The following is an 18,165-nucleotide window of genomic DNA, read 5'->3' as shown; positions in this document are numbered from 1 at the left end:
ACTCTTTCCTTAAGATATTACACAATATTTAAAGTATTTTGTTAGAATGTAATTCTGAACATGCTCTAATTTACATTAAGATTTCTTGGATGAGCTCTAAGTTATTTAGAAGTTATTTTAAATTTCCCAATGTATGGAGACTTCTCCTAATTACCTTTTTGTAAATGACTTCTATCTTAACTGCTTGCAGTCACAGAACACAGCCCTTAAAATCTGTAGAGGTTTTACAACCAAGCAGATGGTTAATTTTCATGAATATTCCATGTGTTTCTTGAAAGGAACGCATAAATGTCGACTGCTGAGGGCAATGATCCACTCAGGTACATTACCTTAACCCTCAGCAGAACAAGAGAAATTACCAACACCCTTTATCAGCTAGGGCCAATAAACCCTTTGTATTTTATTTAATATTTAGGTCATTTTATAAATAATTTTCAGAAAAATAGAAGAAAAATGAAAAAGAAAATTTGACATTTTAGTCCAAACATAAATATACCAAACCCATATTTTTACATTTTCTTACATCTGCATATATGTGGATACACACACACGCTACAAATACATACATATGTATGGATATACACTCAAATACACACACATGAGAAGGGGTACATCACTTAACAAAACTGTCATTCAACTGACACTTATGGACCTGGAACATATACATAGTTTTATAAAAACTGACACCAGATTTCAAATATATCTCTAGTAGATGATCATTATTTGGAGTTCTTTTTGAACTTGCATTGTAGAAATGCAGGGCTTTTGAAAATTTTGACAGCTCACAATTTTGTTACGACAGCCATATTCTTTGTACTTGATTGTAAAATACTTTCACTTTTAGATGTATAAATCTTAAAATGACAAAGTCAATGATTTGTTTTCATTTCCACACCATCTATTCCCTTCCTATCACCTCTGTACACACACTAGTCTTCAACACTTTCCCCTTACAAGCTGTATCAAGTAAAAGATCATGCACAAACATTACGTGAAATACAAGAATACTGACACCCATTCTTTTAGCAAAATAGGATATCCAAGTACTTGTCACAAACTATTGCATAAGGAAGTCTGTCCTACCAAGTGACAAACTGAATGCAAATTCTACATTTCCTTTATATAAATCACAGAAATAAACTGTTCAGTCATTGGTTCTTGATTTTGAGAAATTTCATCTAGGATATTGTCATCTGATAACTCATAGTCTACAATTTCACGTATATGTTCAACTGCACCTTCATGTTTAGAAGTGACGGTCTCTTTTGATGATTATTTTATTCATCTTATAACTATGAAATATCTTCCTCAAAAATAAATAAATAAAAGAAATATCTTCCTCTGTCAACTTTCTACTCCTGCCCATTACAGGTAGAAAATTAAAAATTCTAAACACTTAAATGTGTTCAATAAAAGCTTTAAGAAAGACTAGAAAGATGGTGCCTCCAGATTTCATTTATATTTTTAAAAGATGATGCAATTCTTGAGGCAATGCAATCAAAAAGCAATGATCAGACTACTCCATCATTTTTCTGTGCAGTTCCATCATTCTTCCATTTTCTTACTATAGTCATTCTCAGTATAGCTGGGAATCAGTGGTAAGTAATAATAAAACCATTTCTAGATGATGAAATTATTAATATTGGTAGTAATATGAAACAAGAACCCACAATGATTCTTAGATTCAGAAAAAAGGTTCAATGAACCCTCACAGTAATCGCAAGAGAACATGAGTTTTAATCTTCTTTTTCAAAGTAAATTATACACCACAACTAAGTGGGATTTATCCTAGGTATGCAAGGCTGTTCAGCATTCAAACATCAATCAATGTAATCTACCACATCAGCAGCTACAAAAAGCAAAAATATCACATGGCCCTATTAATAGATGCAGGAAAAAGCATACAACCAAATTCAAAACCCATTCATGATATACATTCTTGATAAGCTAGAAATAGATGGGTATTTTCTCATCTTGATGAAGAATATCCATAAAATGTCTACAGTTAATATAACTAACGGTGAGAAACTCAAAACTTTTCCCATTATGATCAAGCAAAAGGCAAGTTTTCCCATTATGATATCCCTCTCACCACACCTTTTTGGCCCCATACTAGAAATCTTTATTAATACAATAAGGCAAGAAAAGAAAGTAAAAAGTAATATAGACTGGGAAGGAAAATAAAAAAATAAAAAAGTGGCAGTTTTATTAACAGATGACATGATTGTCTACTATGTAGAAAATCCAAGAGCCAACAAAAAAAATTCCTGGAATAAGCGATTGGAAGATGCAAGTTCACATATAAAAGTCAATCACTTTTCAATATTTGAAAATAAAAACACAGGATGCCTGGGTGGCTCAGCAGTTGGGCATGTATCTGCCTTTGGCTCTGGGCATGATCCTGGAGTCCCACATCGGGCTCCTGCAGAGGGCCTGCTTCTCTCTCTATGTCTCTGCCTCTCTCTCTCTCTGTCTCATGAATAAATAAATAAAATCTTAAAAAAAAAAAGAAAAGAAAAACATAGTATCATATTAGCACCCCCAAAACTGAAATACTTAGGTATAAATCTAACAAAATTCATAAAATATCTATAAAAGAACATTACAAAACTGATGAACAAAATCAAAGAACTACACAGTTGGAGAGATAGTCCATATGCATGAATAGGAAGACTCCATATTGTCAAGATGTCAGTTCTTCCCAACTGAGTCTAGATCCAAGTACATATCTAACATCAAAGTCATGATCCATGAAAGACATGATGAATAAGCTGTACTTAATTAAAACTTGTGTTCTGTAAATAATGTCAAGACAATGAAAAGACAAGCCACAGAACGGGAAAAAATACTGGCAAAAGACATATCTGATAAAGAACTATTAACTAAAATATACAAAGAACTCTTAAAACTCAGCAAGTATAAAAAGGCAATTCAATTAAAAACTGGGCCAAATGGGACCTCTGGGTGGCTCAGTTGGTTAGGCATCTGACTCCTGATCTCAGCTCAGGTCTTGATCTCAGGGTCTTGAGTTTAAGCCCCATGTTGGGCTCCATGCTGGGCGTGGAGCTTACTTAAAAACAAAACAAAAACTGGACCAAAGACCTTAACAGACACTTGACCAAAGATATACAGACTGGAAAAGAACATATGAAAGATGCTCTACATCACATGTCATCGTGGAAATGCAAATTAAAACAAGGAAACACCACCATATACCTATTAGAATGGCCAAAATCTGAAACACTGACACCATCAAATGCTGACAAAAACACAGAACAACAAAATCTCTTATTCATTGCTGGTGGGAATGCAAAATGAGATACCCTCTCTAGAAGACAGTTTAGCATGTTCTTATAAAACTAAACATACTCTTAACACACAAGCCGGATATCCTTGGTATTTATTTATCCAAAAGAGCTGAAAACTTGTGTCTGCTTAAAAATCTGTATACAGCCATTTATATTTACAGCAGCTTTATCCGTAACTGCCAACACTAGGAAGCTACCAAGATGTCTTAGTAGGTAAATGAATAAACTGTGGTACATCTATAAAGTAGAATATTATTCAGCAATAAAAAGAAATAAGCTATCATGCTATGAAAAGACATGAAGGAATCCTCAATGCATATTATTAAATGAAAGAAGCCAATCTGAAAAGGCTATACAGTGTATAACATTCTGAAAAAGGTAAAACTATGGACACAGTAAAAAAGATCAGTGGTTGCCAGGGGGTTGGGGGAAGCACTGATAGGTAGGGCACAGAGGATTTTCAGGGCTGTAAAACTATTCTGCATGATGCTGTAATGGTAGAATACATATCATTATATAAATACAAACACTGATGGGAGTATATACACATATGTAATGGAATATAATTCATTTATCTAAGCAGCTCTTAGCTCTATCTGGTAAAAGGACCTAGAGACAAAAACACCAAGGGATACTGAGCACGGTTAGCACCCAGATCCTGGTTCTTAAACACCATTTCCCACGAAAGGGAAATGAAAACTTTGAGCTCTGACTATAATGGAGTGACTCTGCATTAGCCCTTCTTCCTTCTAATATTTGAAACTTCTTTCAGATGCTGATCAACAGTAGTGACAGACTGAATGGGAGCCCACTGACTGGCCCAGCTTTCTAAGGGTGCTTTACAGGATGGGGTGCAAGGCAGGGGGGCCTAAACAGAGCCAGTAGAGTGGTCTGGCTGATAGATGGGGATGAGAGTTCAAGGACGGTGGGTGGATGGAATCTGTAGAAAAGGAAACCGGGGAGGAATCACTCAGAGAAAGAGCTCCCCTATCTGTACTGGGCTCCCTTAAGCTTTAAACTGAACTGCCCATTCATAGGCAGTTATCAACAAAAGAACATCAACAGGGAGCTGCGGTGTGAACAACTACTGGTGTTCACCTTATGACCAGCAGGAACTGAGAAAATGTACAGAACACTCTGGGCACTCAGTAAAGATATCAGAAGCTTTAAAAATAAGCTTCAAAAGGGTCAGGCGGATCCTCCAGGAGCATGATCACCTGCTAGAACAAACAACACTTTAAGAAAAACACCACGTAGGGGTGGTCATATCTGTTACAAATATAACCAACCACAGATAATTTCATACAATTAAAGAGAAGAAAATCACCAAAAGTTTATAGTGAGAAAGACAAAACAACTGAAAGTACATGATATTTTTATAAGTGTTTTAGTGAATACATTATATTGATATTTATTAATCATGTGGCCTTTACTTTTATTTTAGAGAATATGAAAATACTGACTACCTCCATCTCTCAAATCTTATTTTGCCCTGAAAGTCCTAAGTTATTCAAATGGAAATTCTAATTAGGGGGCTTCCAGGAACAGAAGATGATCCTAACTGACAGTGGCCCCAAATGCCACTCTCACTACACATAGCATTTGTACAACTGCAAGTTGTAGAGCTTTCTGCAGGATCACTCATCAACTGCATACGAAAAAAGGGCACTTTCACTGTATGTTTAGAGACATAGTCTCCATGGGCCAGGCATCTAGCATCTTCCTGTGGAGCTCAACGGAACTCAGCCTGGCTTCTCTAGCTGCAGGTTGAAAGGCCAGGTCCCAGGGAACAGACCTGGACCAGCAAAAAGGAAAAAGAAATCAAGTCTGGACCAGGAGTAAGCCTGCAGGCCAGTCTGCGCCCAGTGGTCCCCAAGCTAAAATTGATCATTATTTCTAAAGCTTTTTACAAAACTAGATAGATAGATAGATAGACAGACAGACAGACAGACAGACATGATAGAGACTGTAAGAGGTCCAGAAAGCCTAAAATATCTGGCCCTTTTACTGAAAAAGTCTGCTGAACTTTAGTCTAGACTAACTCTGGTTCCCAAGGGAATCTTTCAAAAAGCAAGCTGTGCTGCTAAATATCAACTGCCAGGAGCAGAGTGACAAACATTTGATTTGCTCCTAAGTGCTGGAGCTCCAAGGACCCTGACCCAGGTCACAGGCTGAATTACAACCCCTGGCCTCCTGTAGCCATGTAACGGGGCTTTCCACATGGAGGAACTTTTCTGGCCTCTAGCGCCCTCCATCCCGCTGAAGGCAGCATGACCTCACTAAGCAGGCCTGGTGAGGGGCCCTGAGAGACAAGAGCCCAGGCCAGCCACCTCTGGCTGAGCTGCCCACCTCTGGAGGGGCCCATTCTCTCCCCTCCCCAAAAGAGGCAGCTCTGCTCCTCTGGACATGTCTGCAGCTTAGAAGGGTCCGTTTAACAAGAGAGAGTGAGAGGACAGAACCTGAACGAGTCACTCTCCTCTACCCACAAGCCACCACACGTGCACTGTGGCAAAGTACAAGCTTATTTCACTTAACCAAGACGCTCAACACATGTTACTTCCTCAACAGCCAAAACCTTTCCATTCCTTGTCCCACGATTACTGGTTCAGTACCTTCAAAGTTTCAGGCACTGTTTTGTTTTCATTTTTAAGATTTTATTTATTTATTCAGGAGAGACACAGAGAGAGAGGCAGATACATAGGCAGTGGGAGAAGGAGGCTCCATGCAGGGAGCCTGATGTGGGACTCAATCCCAGGACTCCAGGATCACGCCCTGGGCGGAAGGGAGGTGTTCAACCACTGAGCCACCCAGTGATCCCAGGCACTGTTCTGATGAGGGGCCCCTGCCCTAATTCCCGGGAATCAGCACATCTGCAGGAGAAGCAGACTGATCACAAAATCACAAGTAAAAAATAAATTTGGGAACTGAAAAGTGCCGAGAAGAAGCTAAAATAGCAAACTGTGGCGGGGGTGGGGGGAGCAAGGCTAAAATGACAAGGCAGCAGCTCTCCAAGGAGATGACATTTGTGCAGAGGTCCCTCCAAGCTAAGGAAACCCAGTCTGAGAGGAGAATGAGCTCTGCCTTGAGGAGATGAAGGTGGAGCCGACGAGAGGGAGGAAGGTGGGAGATGGGGTGGGAGACTTTATGCACTTGGTACCTGCTGGCCACGTGGGGTCTTCCTCCAGGTCTAGGTCAGAAGTGTAAACTGGAGGCTCCAAGAGGGTGAGGTGCCGTGCCTTTCCCAACTCCCTGAGGCTGTCCACACACTGTGGCTCATGTCCACACGCCGTGGCTCACAGCCATTCCCCACACCACTATGACCTTCCCATCACCCTCTGCCTCCTAGATTTCAGCCCTCCTTCTTCCCCCTTATACACACACACCCTTGTCTTTATGCTGGGTCCACGAAATGATCCAGGATAATCTCAGATCTCTAACTTATTCAGATGTCTGACGTCCCTTGTGGCATGTAAGGTCACAGTTATAGGTTCTGGAGATTAGGACATGGACAACTTTGGGGGGGGGCATTATTCATCCACCATGCAATTGATTTCTGAGGAGTGGCTGAAGAAGGGGAGTGAGGTGATCCTTCAGGTTAATCAACTGAGCTACTCTGCAAGACACATGCTACAGAGGGGCAAGGCAAAGGGTAAGTCAGCAGTTTACTACTAATATGTACTTCCTATTTCTTAAAAAGAAAACAATACTTATAGAGCATGAAATATTACTTAGGAAATATTTTTTTAAAGATGTATTTATTTTAATTTATTTTATTTTTTTAAGATTTTATTTATTTATTCATGAGAGATACAGAGAGAGAGAGAGAGAGAGGCAGAGACACAGGCAGAGGGAGAAGCAGGCTCCATGCAGGAAGCCTGACGTGGGACTCGATCCTGGGACTCCAGGATCACGCCCTGGGCTGAAGGCAGCGCTAAACCACTGAGCCACCAGAGCTGCCCAAGATGTATTTATTTTAGAGAGAGAGAGAGGCAGAGAGCAAGGGGAGGGGCAGAGGGAGAGAGAATCTCCAGCAGACTCCCTGCTGACTGTAGAGCCCAATGTGGGGCTCAATCGCAGGACCCTCAGAGCACCACATAAGCCAAAATCAAGAGCAGATGTTCAACCAACTGAGGCACCCAGGTGCCCCTTACATAAGAAATTTATTTAATGGAAATAGGGTTAGAAATGAATTAGCAACAACCAATAATTATTACTTCCTCAGAAAGGCCATGAGCACTCTGGGTTCTTTTTAATGGTATCTCTGGCACATTCAAATGAAAAAATTAAAATGGGCAGCCAGAATGGCTCAGCGGTTTAGCGCCACCTTCAGCCCAGGGTGTGATTCTGGAGACCCCGTATCAAGTCCCACGTTGGGCTCCCTGCATGGAGCCTGCTTCTCCCTCTGCTCATGTCTCTGCCTCTCTCTCTCTCTCTCTCTCTGTGTGTGTCTCTCATGAATTAAATAAAATATTTTTTAAAAAATTAAAATTAATTATAATATTAAAAATTCATATTAGGAAAGAAAAAAGGTTTAACATCAATGATCTTAGCTTCCACCTTAAGAAGCCAGAAAATAAGGAATAAATTAATACCAAAACAGAGGAAAGAAATGAACCAATGAAACGAAAAGCCACTTCTTTGAAAAGATCAGGAAAAGTAATAAATGTTTTACCTGAATTTATGAAAAAGATACAAATTATCAACATCAAAAATGAAAGCTATCTCTATAAAGTCAGTCAGTCTTAGATAAGTGAATATTATTAACTTTATCCCAATAAATTTGAAGACTTAGATAAAACAGATAATCTCCTTAAAAGATACCAATTACAAAAACTTAAGAAATGGATAATTTGAATAGCCCTGTATCTACTAAAGAGATTAAATTCATAGTTAAAAATCTTCCCACAGAGAAAACTGGACCAGATGGCTTTGTTGGTGAATTTTACTGAGCAACTACATAAGAAATAATACCAATTCTATACAACCTCTTCAGCAGAATAGAAGAAACAAAACTGGAACACTTTCCGATTCATTTCATGAGGCAGCAATGCCCTGACACCAAAACCAGACAACCAACATTGTAAGACAACTATACCTCAATTTCCCTCATGAACAGTTGCAAAATTCCTCCACCAAATGTTAACATATCAAATCTAGCAATAGGTAAAAAGTAACAAATCAATGACCAAGAAGCTTTCCTTACAAGAATACAAGGTTGTTCAACAGCTGAAAATCAATTGATAATTACCATTTTTAAAGAGATTGAAAAAAAAAGAAGATCTTAATAGACACAAAAGAAAGATTTGACAAAATTCAACACCTATTTGTAATAAAAAAAAAATCCTCAGCAAACTAGGACAGAACCTTTTCAACCTAATAAAAGCACATTTCTGAGAAAACCAGAGCGAACAGTATACTAATTGGTGAAAAGACTAAACGTCTTCTCTTTCCGGCTGAGAGAAGGCTGGGATGGACATTCTCACTAGCTTTATTCAACATGTAATGAAGGTCCCAACTGATATAATAAGAAACAATAAAAGGCCAACATACCAAAAAGGAAGAAGTAAAACTGTCTAGAAATGACTACTTATGTAGAAAAATCCCAAGGAATCTACAAAAAAAAAAAAAAAGATTCTCAGAACTAAAAAGTGAGTTTTTAATAAGGTTGCAGGATATATGGTCAGTATATGAAAATCAATTGTATTTCCACATGCTAGCAATAAAAAAATCAAAAGCCTAAATTAGGAAATGTCACTTAGGATCAAAAAACTATGAAATAATTAGGAATAAATTTCACCAAATATTTCCAAGATTTGTACAAATTGAGACTAAACAGCATAGATAGCCTGGGTATAACACATATATACAGTAACTGATTTTTTAGAAAGTCCTAAGATAATTTGATGGAGGGAAAGTTAATCTTTTCAATCATTGGAACTAGAAAAAGTGGATATGCATATGCAAAAAAATATTTTTTAAAACCTGTGATACAATACAAAATACATTTGGTCCTTTTCCCAGGATCCTGGCACAGAGCTCTAATAATCCTTGAAATATTCAGAGCGATAGAAGTGTTTTCTATTTTCATTCATAACGAGCCCCTCAATCATACCTGAGTTTATGCTAATGAGATGATTGTTGGAGGGCCTCTGAATAGCTTCAGGATGGAGGCTGCTCACCAGAAAGACCAAGTCATGATTAGAGGGTTGGACTTTTCAGCCACACCCCTCAACCTCTGGGACAGGATGGGGACAGAGATGGACTTCAACCACCAAAGGCCAATGTTTTAATCAATCAATCATGACTATGTCATGGAACCTCCATAAAAACCCATAAACAATAGGGTTCAAGGGAGTTTTCAGGGATGCCTGGGTGGTTCAGCAGTTTGGCGCATGCCTTCGGCTCAGGGCGTGATCCTAAAGACCCAGGATCGAGTCCCATGTCAGACTCCCTGCATGGATCCTGCTTCTCGCTCTCTGCCTCTCTCTGCCTGTGTTTCTGCCTCTCTCTCTGTATCTCTCATGAATAAATAAATAAATAAATCTTTTTTAAAAAAAAAAAAGGTAGTTTTCAGGTTGTTGGACACATTCATTAGGAGTGGTATGCCAAAAGGGCATGGAAGCTCAGTAGCACCCTCCACTCCACTCTTGCCCTATGCATTCTACCATTTGGCTGCTCCTGGATTCTATCTTTTGTAATAAACCAGTAACAGGAAGTAAAGCACCTTCCTGAGTCTGTGAGTCAATCTAACAAATCCTACTCCTGATACCAGATTGGGGCAGGGCGGGGGCGGGATAGGGTTCCAAGGGGTTCCACACCAGTTCTCCAATTATCCACACCAAAATGGTGCCCAATAATTTAATTCAATCCTGATGCTAACTCCTAAAGTTAGCACAGACCCTACAGGTTAAGAGCCCAGGCCCATGAGCCTGCTTTCACTTCAGATGCTGATCACTAGTCTCAGTAGGTACCCAAAGTTCTAACTGACCAGCTGTAAATTCAAGGGTTTCCACAAAGTCCTCATCAGGTTCGGTAATTCATTAGAATGACTCACAGAACTTAGGAAAACACTTTACTTATATTTACCAGGTTTATTTTATTTATTAGAGAGAGAGAGAGAGAGAAAGAGAGAGAGAACAAGAGCAGGGGAGGGTCAGAAAGAGAAGCAGACTCTCCACTGAGCAGGGAGCCCGACACAGGGCTCGATCCCAGGGCCCTGGGATCATGACCTGAGCCAAAGGCAGATGCTCAATGGACTGAGCAACCCAGGCGCCCCCTATTTACCAGTTTATTAAAAGGGTATGACTAAAAAATAAATAAAAAATAAATTAAAAAAAAAAAAAAGGGTATGACTCAGGCAGAATCAGCCAAATTGAAGAGATATATAGAGCAAGGTAAGAGGGAGGGGGCACATGGAGCTTACATGACCTCTCTGGGCACAGCACCTTCCGAAAACATTGATGTGTTCACCAATCGAGAAACTCCCCATTGTTTATGGGTTCTTACAGAGTTTTCATTACACAGGCACCAAATCCTTTGGTGACTGAACTCAACGCCCCCCCCCCCCCCTGCTCCTCTCCCCTCCTGAGGCTGGGAGAGTGGCACTGAAAGTTCTAACCCTTTAATCCCTTGATAGATTCTTCTGGCAACCAGGCCCCACCCTAAAGCTATCTAGGGACCCCTGGACCCCCAGCCTTGAGCCAACTCTTTAGTATACAAAGGGCACTCTTATTCAGGAAATTCCCTGAGTTTTAGGAGTTCTGTGCCAAGAATCTGGGGCAAAGACCACACACATATTTTATCATACCACAACACCCAAGTCCACATCTTGTAACATATACAAAAATTAAGTTAGAATGCATTAAAGGTCTATGTGTAAAACATAACTAAAAACCTTCTAGAAGACAACATAGTTTGAGAGAGTCTCTGTGCTCCAGAGTAAGATAATAGTTCTGAATTCACAAAGTAAGTACAAACCCCATAAAAGAATACAAATGGATAAATGCAACTTCAAATAAAAACTTACATTCTTCAAAACAAACTGTTAGAAAAAGGCTAGTCATAGAATGGGAGAAAATACTTACAAAACATTTATCAGATAAAGGCTTTGCACAAGGAATGTGTAAAGTCTACAATTCAGTAAGAAGACATCTGATAAAAACATGGGGAAAAGACCTGAATAAACACACACAATAAAGTGACAGTAAAAGCACCAGGAAAGATGCTCAAAACCACTAGCCATCAGACAAATGTAAACCCACTCAGCATGTAAAATGAGTACTCAGCAAACAACACTACTGAACCATGTAACATAGTGAACCTGAAAGCATTATGCTAAATGAAAGAAGCCAAATACAACGGATCACCTATAGTAGGATTCCATTTAGAAGACTTTTTTTTTTTTTTTTAAGTTTTATTTAAGTAATCTCCACACCCAACACTTGGGGCTCAAACTCACAACCTCGAGCTCAAGAGTCACATGCTCTTCTGACTGAGCCAGGCAGTTGCCCCAAAAAACATTTCAGAAGAGGAAAAACTATAGTAAGAGCAAGAGAATGAGCTGTTTAAGGGGTCATAGTAAGGGAAGAGATTAACTACAAATGGGCACAAGAAAGCTTTTTAAGTGATGAACATGGTCTAGAGATCAATATTGTGATCATGGTCTAAATGTCAACACTCAGCAATTATATACTTAGAATTGGTACTTTTTCTTTAAGTTTTTATTTTATTTAAGTAATCTCCTCATCCAACATGGGACCCAAACTCACAGTCCTGAGATCAGGAGTCACATGCTCCTCACCCTGACCCAGTCGGGTGCCCCAAGAATTGGTACATTTTATTACAAGTAATTCATACCTCAATAAAATAGATTATTTTAAATAAAAAATGATATACAATAAAAGAACCCTATGCTCAACTATTACGAATTTGTGGATATCTATCCTTTCACTTTATTTATCAAACTTCCTAAGGGACTAGCATTTAAATACATAACTACAACTTAACCTGAGATTCTGAAACAAAATTGAATCAGATAACTTCATCAGTCAGCAGCCCCCACATGTCTGCGTCATGACATCTGTCTCCATTTGAACACTACACACAACATTCAATACAGCATGTTGACAATTTTAGTGAGAAGTTTTTAGTGAAATCATAATTTACTAGAATTCAAAAGCAGAAGCAAAACTACATTTACTTTCAAAAAAACCCCGCACTATTATGTATAATTCGGTGAAATACTCAATTTAGAGTTCAACATACAAGAATCAATTACCAAGAATTGTTTATAATCTATTTTAGTAATTTCAAAGGAAAAAAATCTTTATTCTCAGTAATTTCTCATAAAATTTCATTTCAAAAAATTTATGGTAAAAACAATATATATGGCCTTTGCTACTTAGTGTTGGAACACCAGGGAACAAAACTAAATGATTAGAGTTACACATTTACATCAACTTCTGTAGCCCAGCCAAAAGACTTTTTCATAATTTCATTACAGACAATACCTTAAAATTGTGAAGTAGAATTATTTCAGGTTTCCTTTGTGTGTGGATATGAGTGTGTCTGTATGTGTGTAAGAAACAAGATAAAAGTTTTAAATGTATATATAATACCTAGATCATGCAGGGAAGACAACATAGATTTTGGCCAATCTCTGATATGATCTATGTAGTCAGTGTTTCATGATGAGCTTTGACTATGAAAATGACATGTCTCAATATTCTAAGAGAAATACAGGCAGGCCATGAACCCAAAGTAATGTCTAACCTACAAGAAAGAGTACAAGGGAATTCACAACCTGGAGTTATGCCTAGGGTATGGCATGGTATCTGACAATATCTGAAAACAGTGTACAGGAAACACTGTGTACATTCGTGATAATTATGGTTTTCTTTTCTGTATCTAAATATCATTGTTAGTAACAGAAAATTCACTTAAATACACTATACACAGAATGGCATTCTGACATTACATATCCTCTCAATCAAGTATGATGTGTAAGTACATGAAATTTTCAGAATTTAAAAAGGAGACCTCATATTCCTAAACATTAGACATCATGGTACAGTTAAGAAACAAAACAAAACAACCCTGCTCTAGGAAGTCAGGAGAAGTAGTTCCAACTAAGTCATCTTCTTCAACAAGGCCCTTAACCTCACAGGGCTTCTGTAAAATGAAAGTATCTGAACAAGATCTTCTGATTCTAAAGATTTTCCTCTCAGATGTTGTAACAATTCAGAAACTCGGTCAATTGTCACAATTTTAGGTGCCTGGGATTTTTTTTCAAATTTATTTTGTATATAATTGGTTACTGTAATTCATTACTGTAAGATAATTATTTCACAGAGGGGACAAGAGAGTAATGCTGGGAATCCCTGGTATTCCTGGGGAGCGCACAGCCCTAGTCCTGGGGCCCCACACTATACACACAGCCCTGTCCCACAGCACCAGCTTCCCACACCAGGGCACCAGCACGCGCTGTGCTCTCCCTCTTGTCCCCAAGTAGTCCCTGAACGCTGGACTGGGTGCCTCTGTGCATCAGTGTGCATATTTGTATACATCTCTACCATTAAATACTGGAAGGATAAAAAAGAATCTAGTCAAAATGTCTATTTTTATTAGAAGACTTAGCAGAGGTAAGAGCAGGACTTCTCTCTTTGTATACATTTCATACATTTTGACCTACCACCTATTTTTTTAAATAAAATTTGATTTTAAATATTTAAATGTAACTGGAATATGGTTATGAATTTTAAATAGTATAGTTAAAGGAGAAGTCGGAAATCACTTTACACACTAGGGATCACTTTTTTTTTTTTTTTTTTTTTAGGGATCACTTTAATAGTGCTTCATCATCTGTTTTCTGGCATATCAGAAAAAGGACGTAAAAAGAATGAACCAAAGTCAGGAACCAGAGACACTATCAGTGAATAGGAGGGTGATCTGAGACAACTGAGGGAAGCTGTGGACACATCCCAACAATCCCCGAATCACAGCCATTGAAAGGCTGATTAATTTCAGCGACTACATGCTGAGTCTCCACTGAGGCTGTGTTCCCAGAATACAAAAGATGACTTGCAAAGAAGGAAAAAAGAAATTCCCATCCTCAAGACATGTGAGGCCAGACCACTGTATAAGCTTTAAGTTTCAGGAAACAACCAAGGTGCCCCAGGAATCCAGATGGATGGAGAAAAGGAATCTTTGTGGGGTAGGAAGGGAAGAGGGAAACGAGTAACTTGCAGGGTTAGGGAAGTAAGAGAAAAACCAGTAAATGAAGACACTGTTTCTGAGCATTTTGTGTTTGAATACTGCTACTTCAGAATAGAAATTAAAGCTCTAATTATGTAAAAGTCTGTATTCTGCAACAATAATAAATGAGGCCTAACTAAATTCAGATTTTTATACTGGTATAAACTATGAAAAACTTATGTGTTCATTATAACTCTGCAAAGAGATTTTATTAACTGGCTTATAGTTAATGTGTACATACTAATAATGACTGCCTCCTTCAAATATATGTAAGGAAAAAAAAAACCTTTCAGAAAAATTTTAAAGAATGGTTCCATTATATACACCAAGTTACTAAAATAAATGACTTGCCCCAATTTTTCTATAATTCAAACAATGATTTTTTTTTAACAAAATACGGTAACAAATCTCATGAGTTAAATATAGCAGAAGATTATCCTGATCATGCAGAAATTAGAAAGCACATACAGCAAAGAAAATAAATGTGATTAACCCTCAGGAAAACAGTAGTCAAGGCCAACGTGTTAATCTGGTAAAAAAGCATTTACTTAATATTTTCCCAAGAAGGCAACCCATAAAAAAAGAGCTGTAAATTGTTCTAAAGCATTAAAGGCTTTTTCAGAGTACTAATAACGTGAAGATGCAAAACAAATGGACAGCCAAACTCTTCCAGTAATTACAGTGTTATGGTCACCAAGCCTGTGGCCAACAGAAAGACAGAGATGCCTATAGCCTCAGTAAGTAACACTGAATGTTGAACCGCTGCTCTGCCCTGAAGACATCACTGTCACTCCTCAAAAGATTCATGTCTCTGGGCCTTCCTTAAAGGCCTCCAAACTGCTCCTGGCCTTTCTTCCCAAGAAGCCTCCAAGCAGCCCTCGGGGGATCTACATGTTGGACTCAGTCACCCAGTCCAAACACATCCAAGAATTCCGTTCTCTCACGGTAAATTCTCCATACTGTAAAGCCTGACAGAAATTATTAATGGCCACCATTTATTGGCTCACTGCGCCGTACTCCACCAGCACTCAAGGTGCCCAACAACCAGAAGGGGCGATGGCCTTACCTGCCTGCAATGTGTAAAAAAGCAAAAGCTATACTGCAAAAGGCCCTCACGCCGGCAGCTAAGGATATGCTCTCTCCCATCACCCAACTGGAGTTAAAACTAATCTTTTTAGGTATGCCACGATGCATTAAAAGCCAAAATAGAATTCATTTACGCTGAATGTTTCCTAAAATACCACAAAATTCTGCAGTATTTTAGGGTGGAAGCCACAGAGGTTGAATGAACCCTGCCTGAGGACTCTTAAGAACGAAACTGAGGCCTATCAGCCACAACAAAGACCTCTGCAAACTTTCCAGAGTTCCCAGCATTGCTCTGGGTACACTCTCAATGTTTAATAGATGCTTGTTTAATAAATAAAATGCTCTATGTCATTCCTTCAAATGATTAATTGCCCAAAACAGATTATCTCATATTTTTTACCAAAAAAAATTTTTTAGGCCTCAGCCAACTTCTTCTTTCACTTGTAAATGACAATGATATTGCACGTTATCAGCATTTACCTTCATCATCTACATTTACTAGTTTTACTATTTTACTAGTTGACATGGATTTATTCAATTTCATGGCATAGAAATAACAAATACGGAAAGAATAAGACAACCTAATCTTTAGCTTTAGGTAATACAGTACAATTGGCTGGAAAAAATCTTAATTTTTGCTGCCATGGATGCCAATTTAAAAATACAATCCATGGGGCAGCCCAGGTGGCTCAGTGGTTGAGCAACTGCCTTCCGCTCAGGGCGTGATCCTGGAGACCCGGGATGGCGTCCTGGGTCGGACTCCCTGCATGGAGCCTGTTTCTCCCTCTGCCTGTGTCTCGGCAGCCACCCACCCCCCTCCCTCGGTCTCTCATAAATAAATAAATAAAATCTTTAAAAAAAAAAAAGTACAATCCATGGACACAAACTTAAGTAGGTGCCACTATAAACAATGTCCAAAGCAAATGTCTATCTATACTTAACACCTTTTACTGGGATAGCTACTGCTACTTAAAGAAAGTATTTTTTAAGCAACAATAAACACAGAGCACACTGTTATAGGTAGGAGACTCAACTCTTCTTCCCAGTTGATCTTTCATATATATTACACATGCATTACAAATATTTTAATGGCTCGAATTATCTTAACAACTTCCAAAACAACACGTTGCAAAAGTTTCTTAACTAATACAAAGCATTTTTTGTCTTGTAAAACAGTAAAAAACAGACAAAGAAAATGTCCATAATAGAATTCTACTCACAAACACTTTATAATGGAAAAATGGGTTATCGCTGAGGAAAAGTTAGACTATGGTTCAATGTCATAATAAATTTATTTACATACCAGCACAGAATATTCCTGGGACTTCACTCCGGACTATTATGGTCCGCACTTTCTTATCAGATTTTAAAGCATCCACAGCTTTTGAGAGCTAAACAGATACAGGGAGGGTAAGGAGAAAAAAAGGAAAAATCACTTTCAGAATGATGTCAACATGTATCTTAATACTAGAAGCAAACAGCTTAATCTTTACACTCACCATTTTTACCAGACTTTTACTGAATGTATTTTTGGCATAAGCTCTGTTTATTCCAAGCACCACAATTCCTAGTCAAGAAAAAACAGCACAAGCATCTGAGTTAGTGAGTATTCGTGGTACAGACTCCCACACACACAGCTAATTAACTTGGGACTTAGGAAATCTGCCCTTTCCTTCAGGTTCACACCAACAGCTTTGTCCTTATTTGAGTCTACTCTCCTTTACAAGATAAGCCTATTTTTAAAGAATGTGGTATATGTAATATATCTATTAAGTTCAATATAGTACTTAATATGCACCTCTTTTCTTCTGCCTATTACATAAGAACTTTATTAACATCATGTCCCTTTCAATTTCTCTCTTAAGCACCACCAAGGTAATATGGCACATTTTACTAAATGTACTTATTAGTGAAAATTCTCAATTACAGAGTACTATTTAAAATGTGGTGTCATCACCTTCAAGTACATACAGAAGTAACAGCTAAGCAATCCTTGTCACAGCATGCCTTGTGGGATCAGGTTTTTGCTAGTGTATCAGGACTTTGTATCATTCCATTTACTCTTTTTGTCATATTACATGGTTCTCAGTATTTCCACCCCAAGTTTCTCTCCTGACTCTGTTCCACGTACTTCACCTGAAGATGCTTCCATTTAGATACAGTCCACCAAGTAATTCAACCTCAATCTATAAAAGCAAAGTTCATTCTTTCTCCCACGAAGCCCAGCGCACCCTCCTAACTTGTCTATCAGAAACCCACCATCCCATTCCAAGTGCTTCAGTCCAATAAATTTTCCAAAAACCATTATGCACAGAATCTACCTCCTCCTTAAAATTCTTTGTCTCCAAAACATCTGCATTCAAAGACCTTATCTGATATTCAAAGCCCTATACAACCTGTACTTGACCTTGATTGACCTCTGAGTAAGCACAAATTTTCCTTGTATAGGGAAATGCCTTCCACCTCCTTGGGGGTGGAGTGAATAGGATCCTTCTTTGTAACGGAGTTAAACTGAAGA

The 18,165-nt window shown here is 38.4% G+C and overlaps 1 protein-coding gene across 3 annotated transcripts in view; it reads right to left on the bottom strand.

The window, feature by feature from the left end:
• The window catches only part of AUH (AU RNA binding methylglutaconyl-CoA hydratase), a 159,934-nt gene that overhangs the window by 133,215 nt on the left and 8,554 nt on the right, over positions 1–18,165 (bottom strand). For all 3 annotated transcript variants that reach the window (XM_025423569.3, XM_025423568.3, XM_025423567.3), the window contains exons 2-3: positions 17,147–17,214; positions 16,951–17,038 (exon numbers count right to left, since the gene is read on the bottom strand). In XM_025423569.3, coding sequence (XP_025279354.1) covers positions 16,951–17,038; positions 17,147–17,214 — 156 coding nt within the window. The remainder of the gene's footprint in view (positions 1–16,950; positions 17,039–17,146; positions 17,215–18,165) is intronic.

The sequence above is a fragment of the Canis lupus genome, chromosome 1, assembly GCF_003254725.2.
Source record: "Canis lupus dingo isolate Sandy chromosome 1, ASM325472v2, whole genome shotgun sequence".
NCBI lineage: Eukaryota > Metazoa > Chordata > Mammalia > Carnivora > Canidae > Canis > Canis lupus.
The sequence above is the reverse complement of the archived record's forward strand: the minus strand, read 5'-3'. Positions and strand labels throughout refer to the sequence as shown.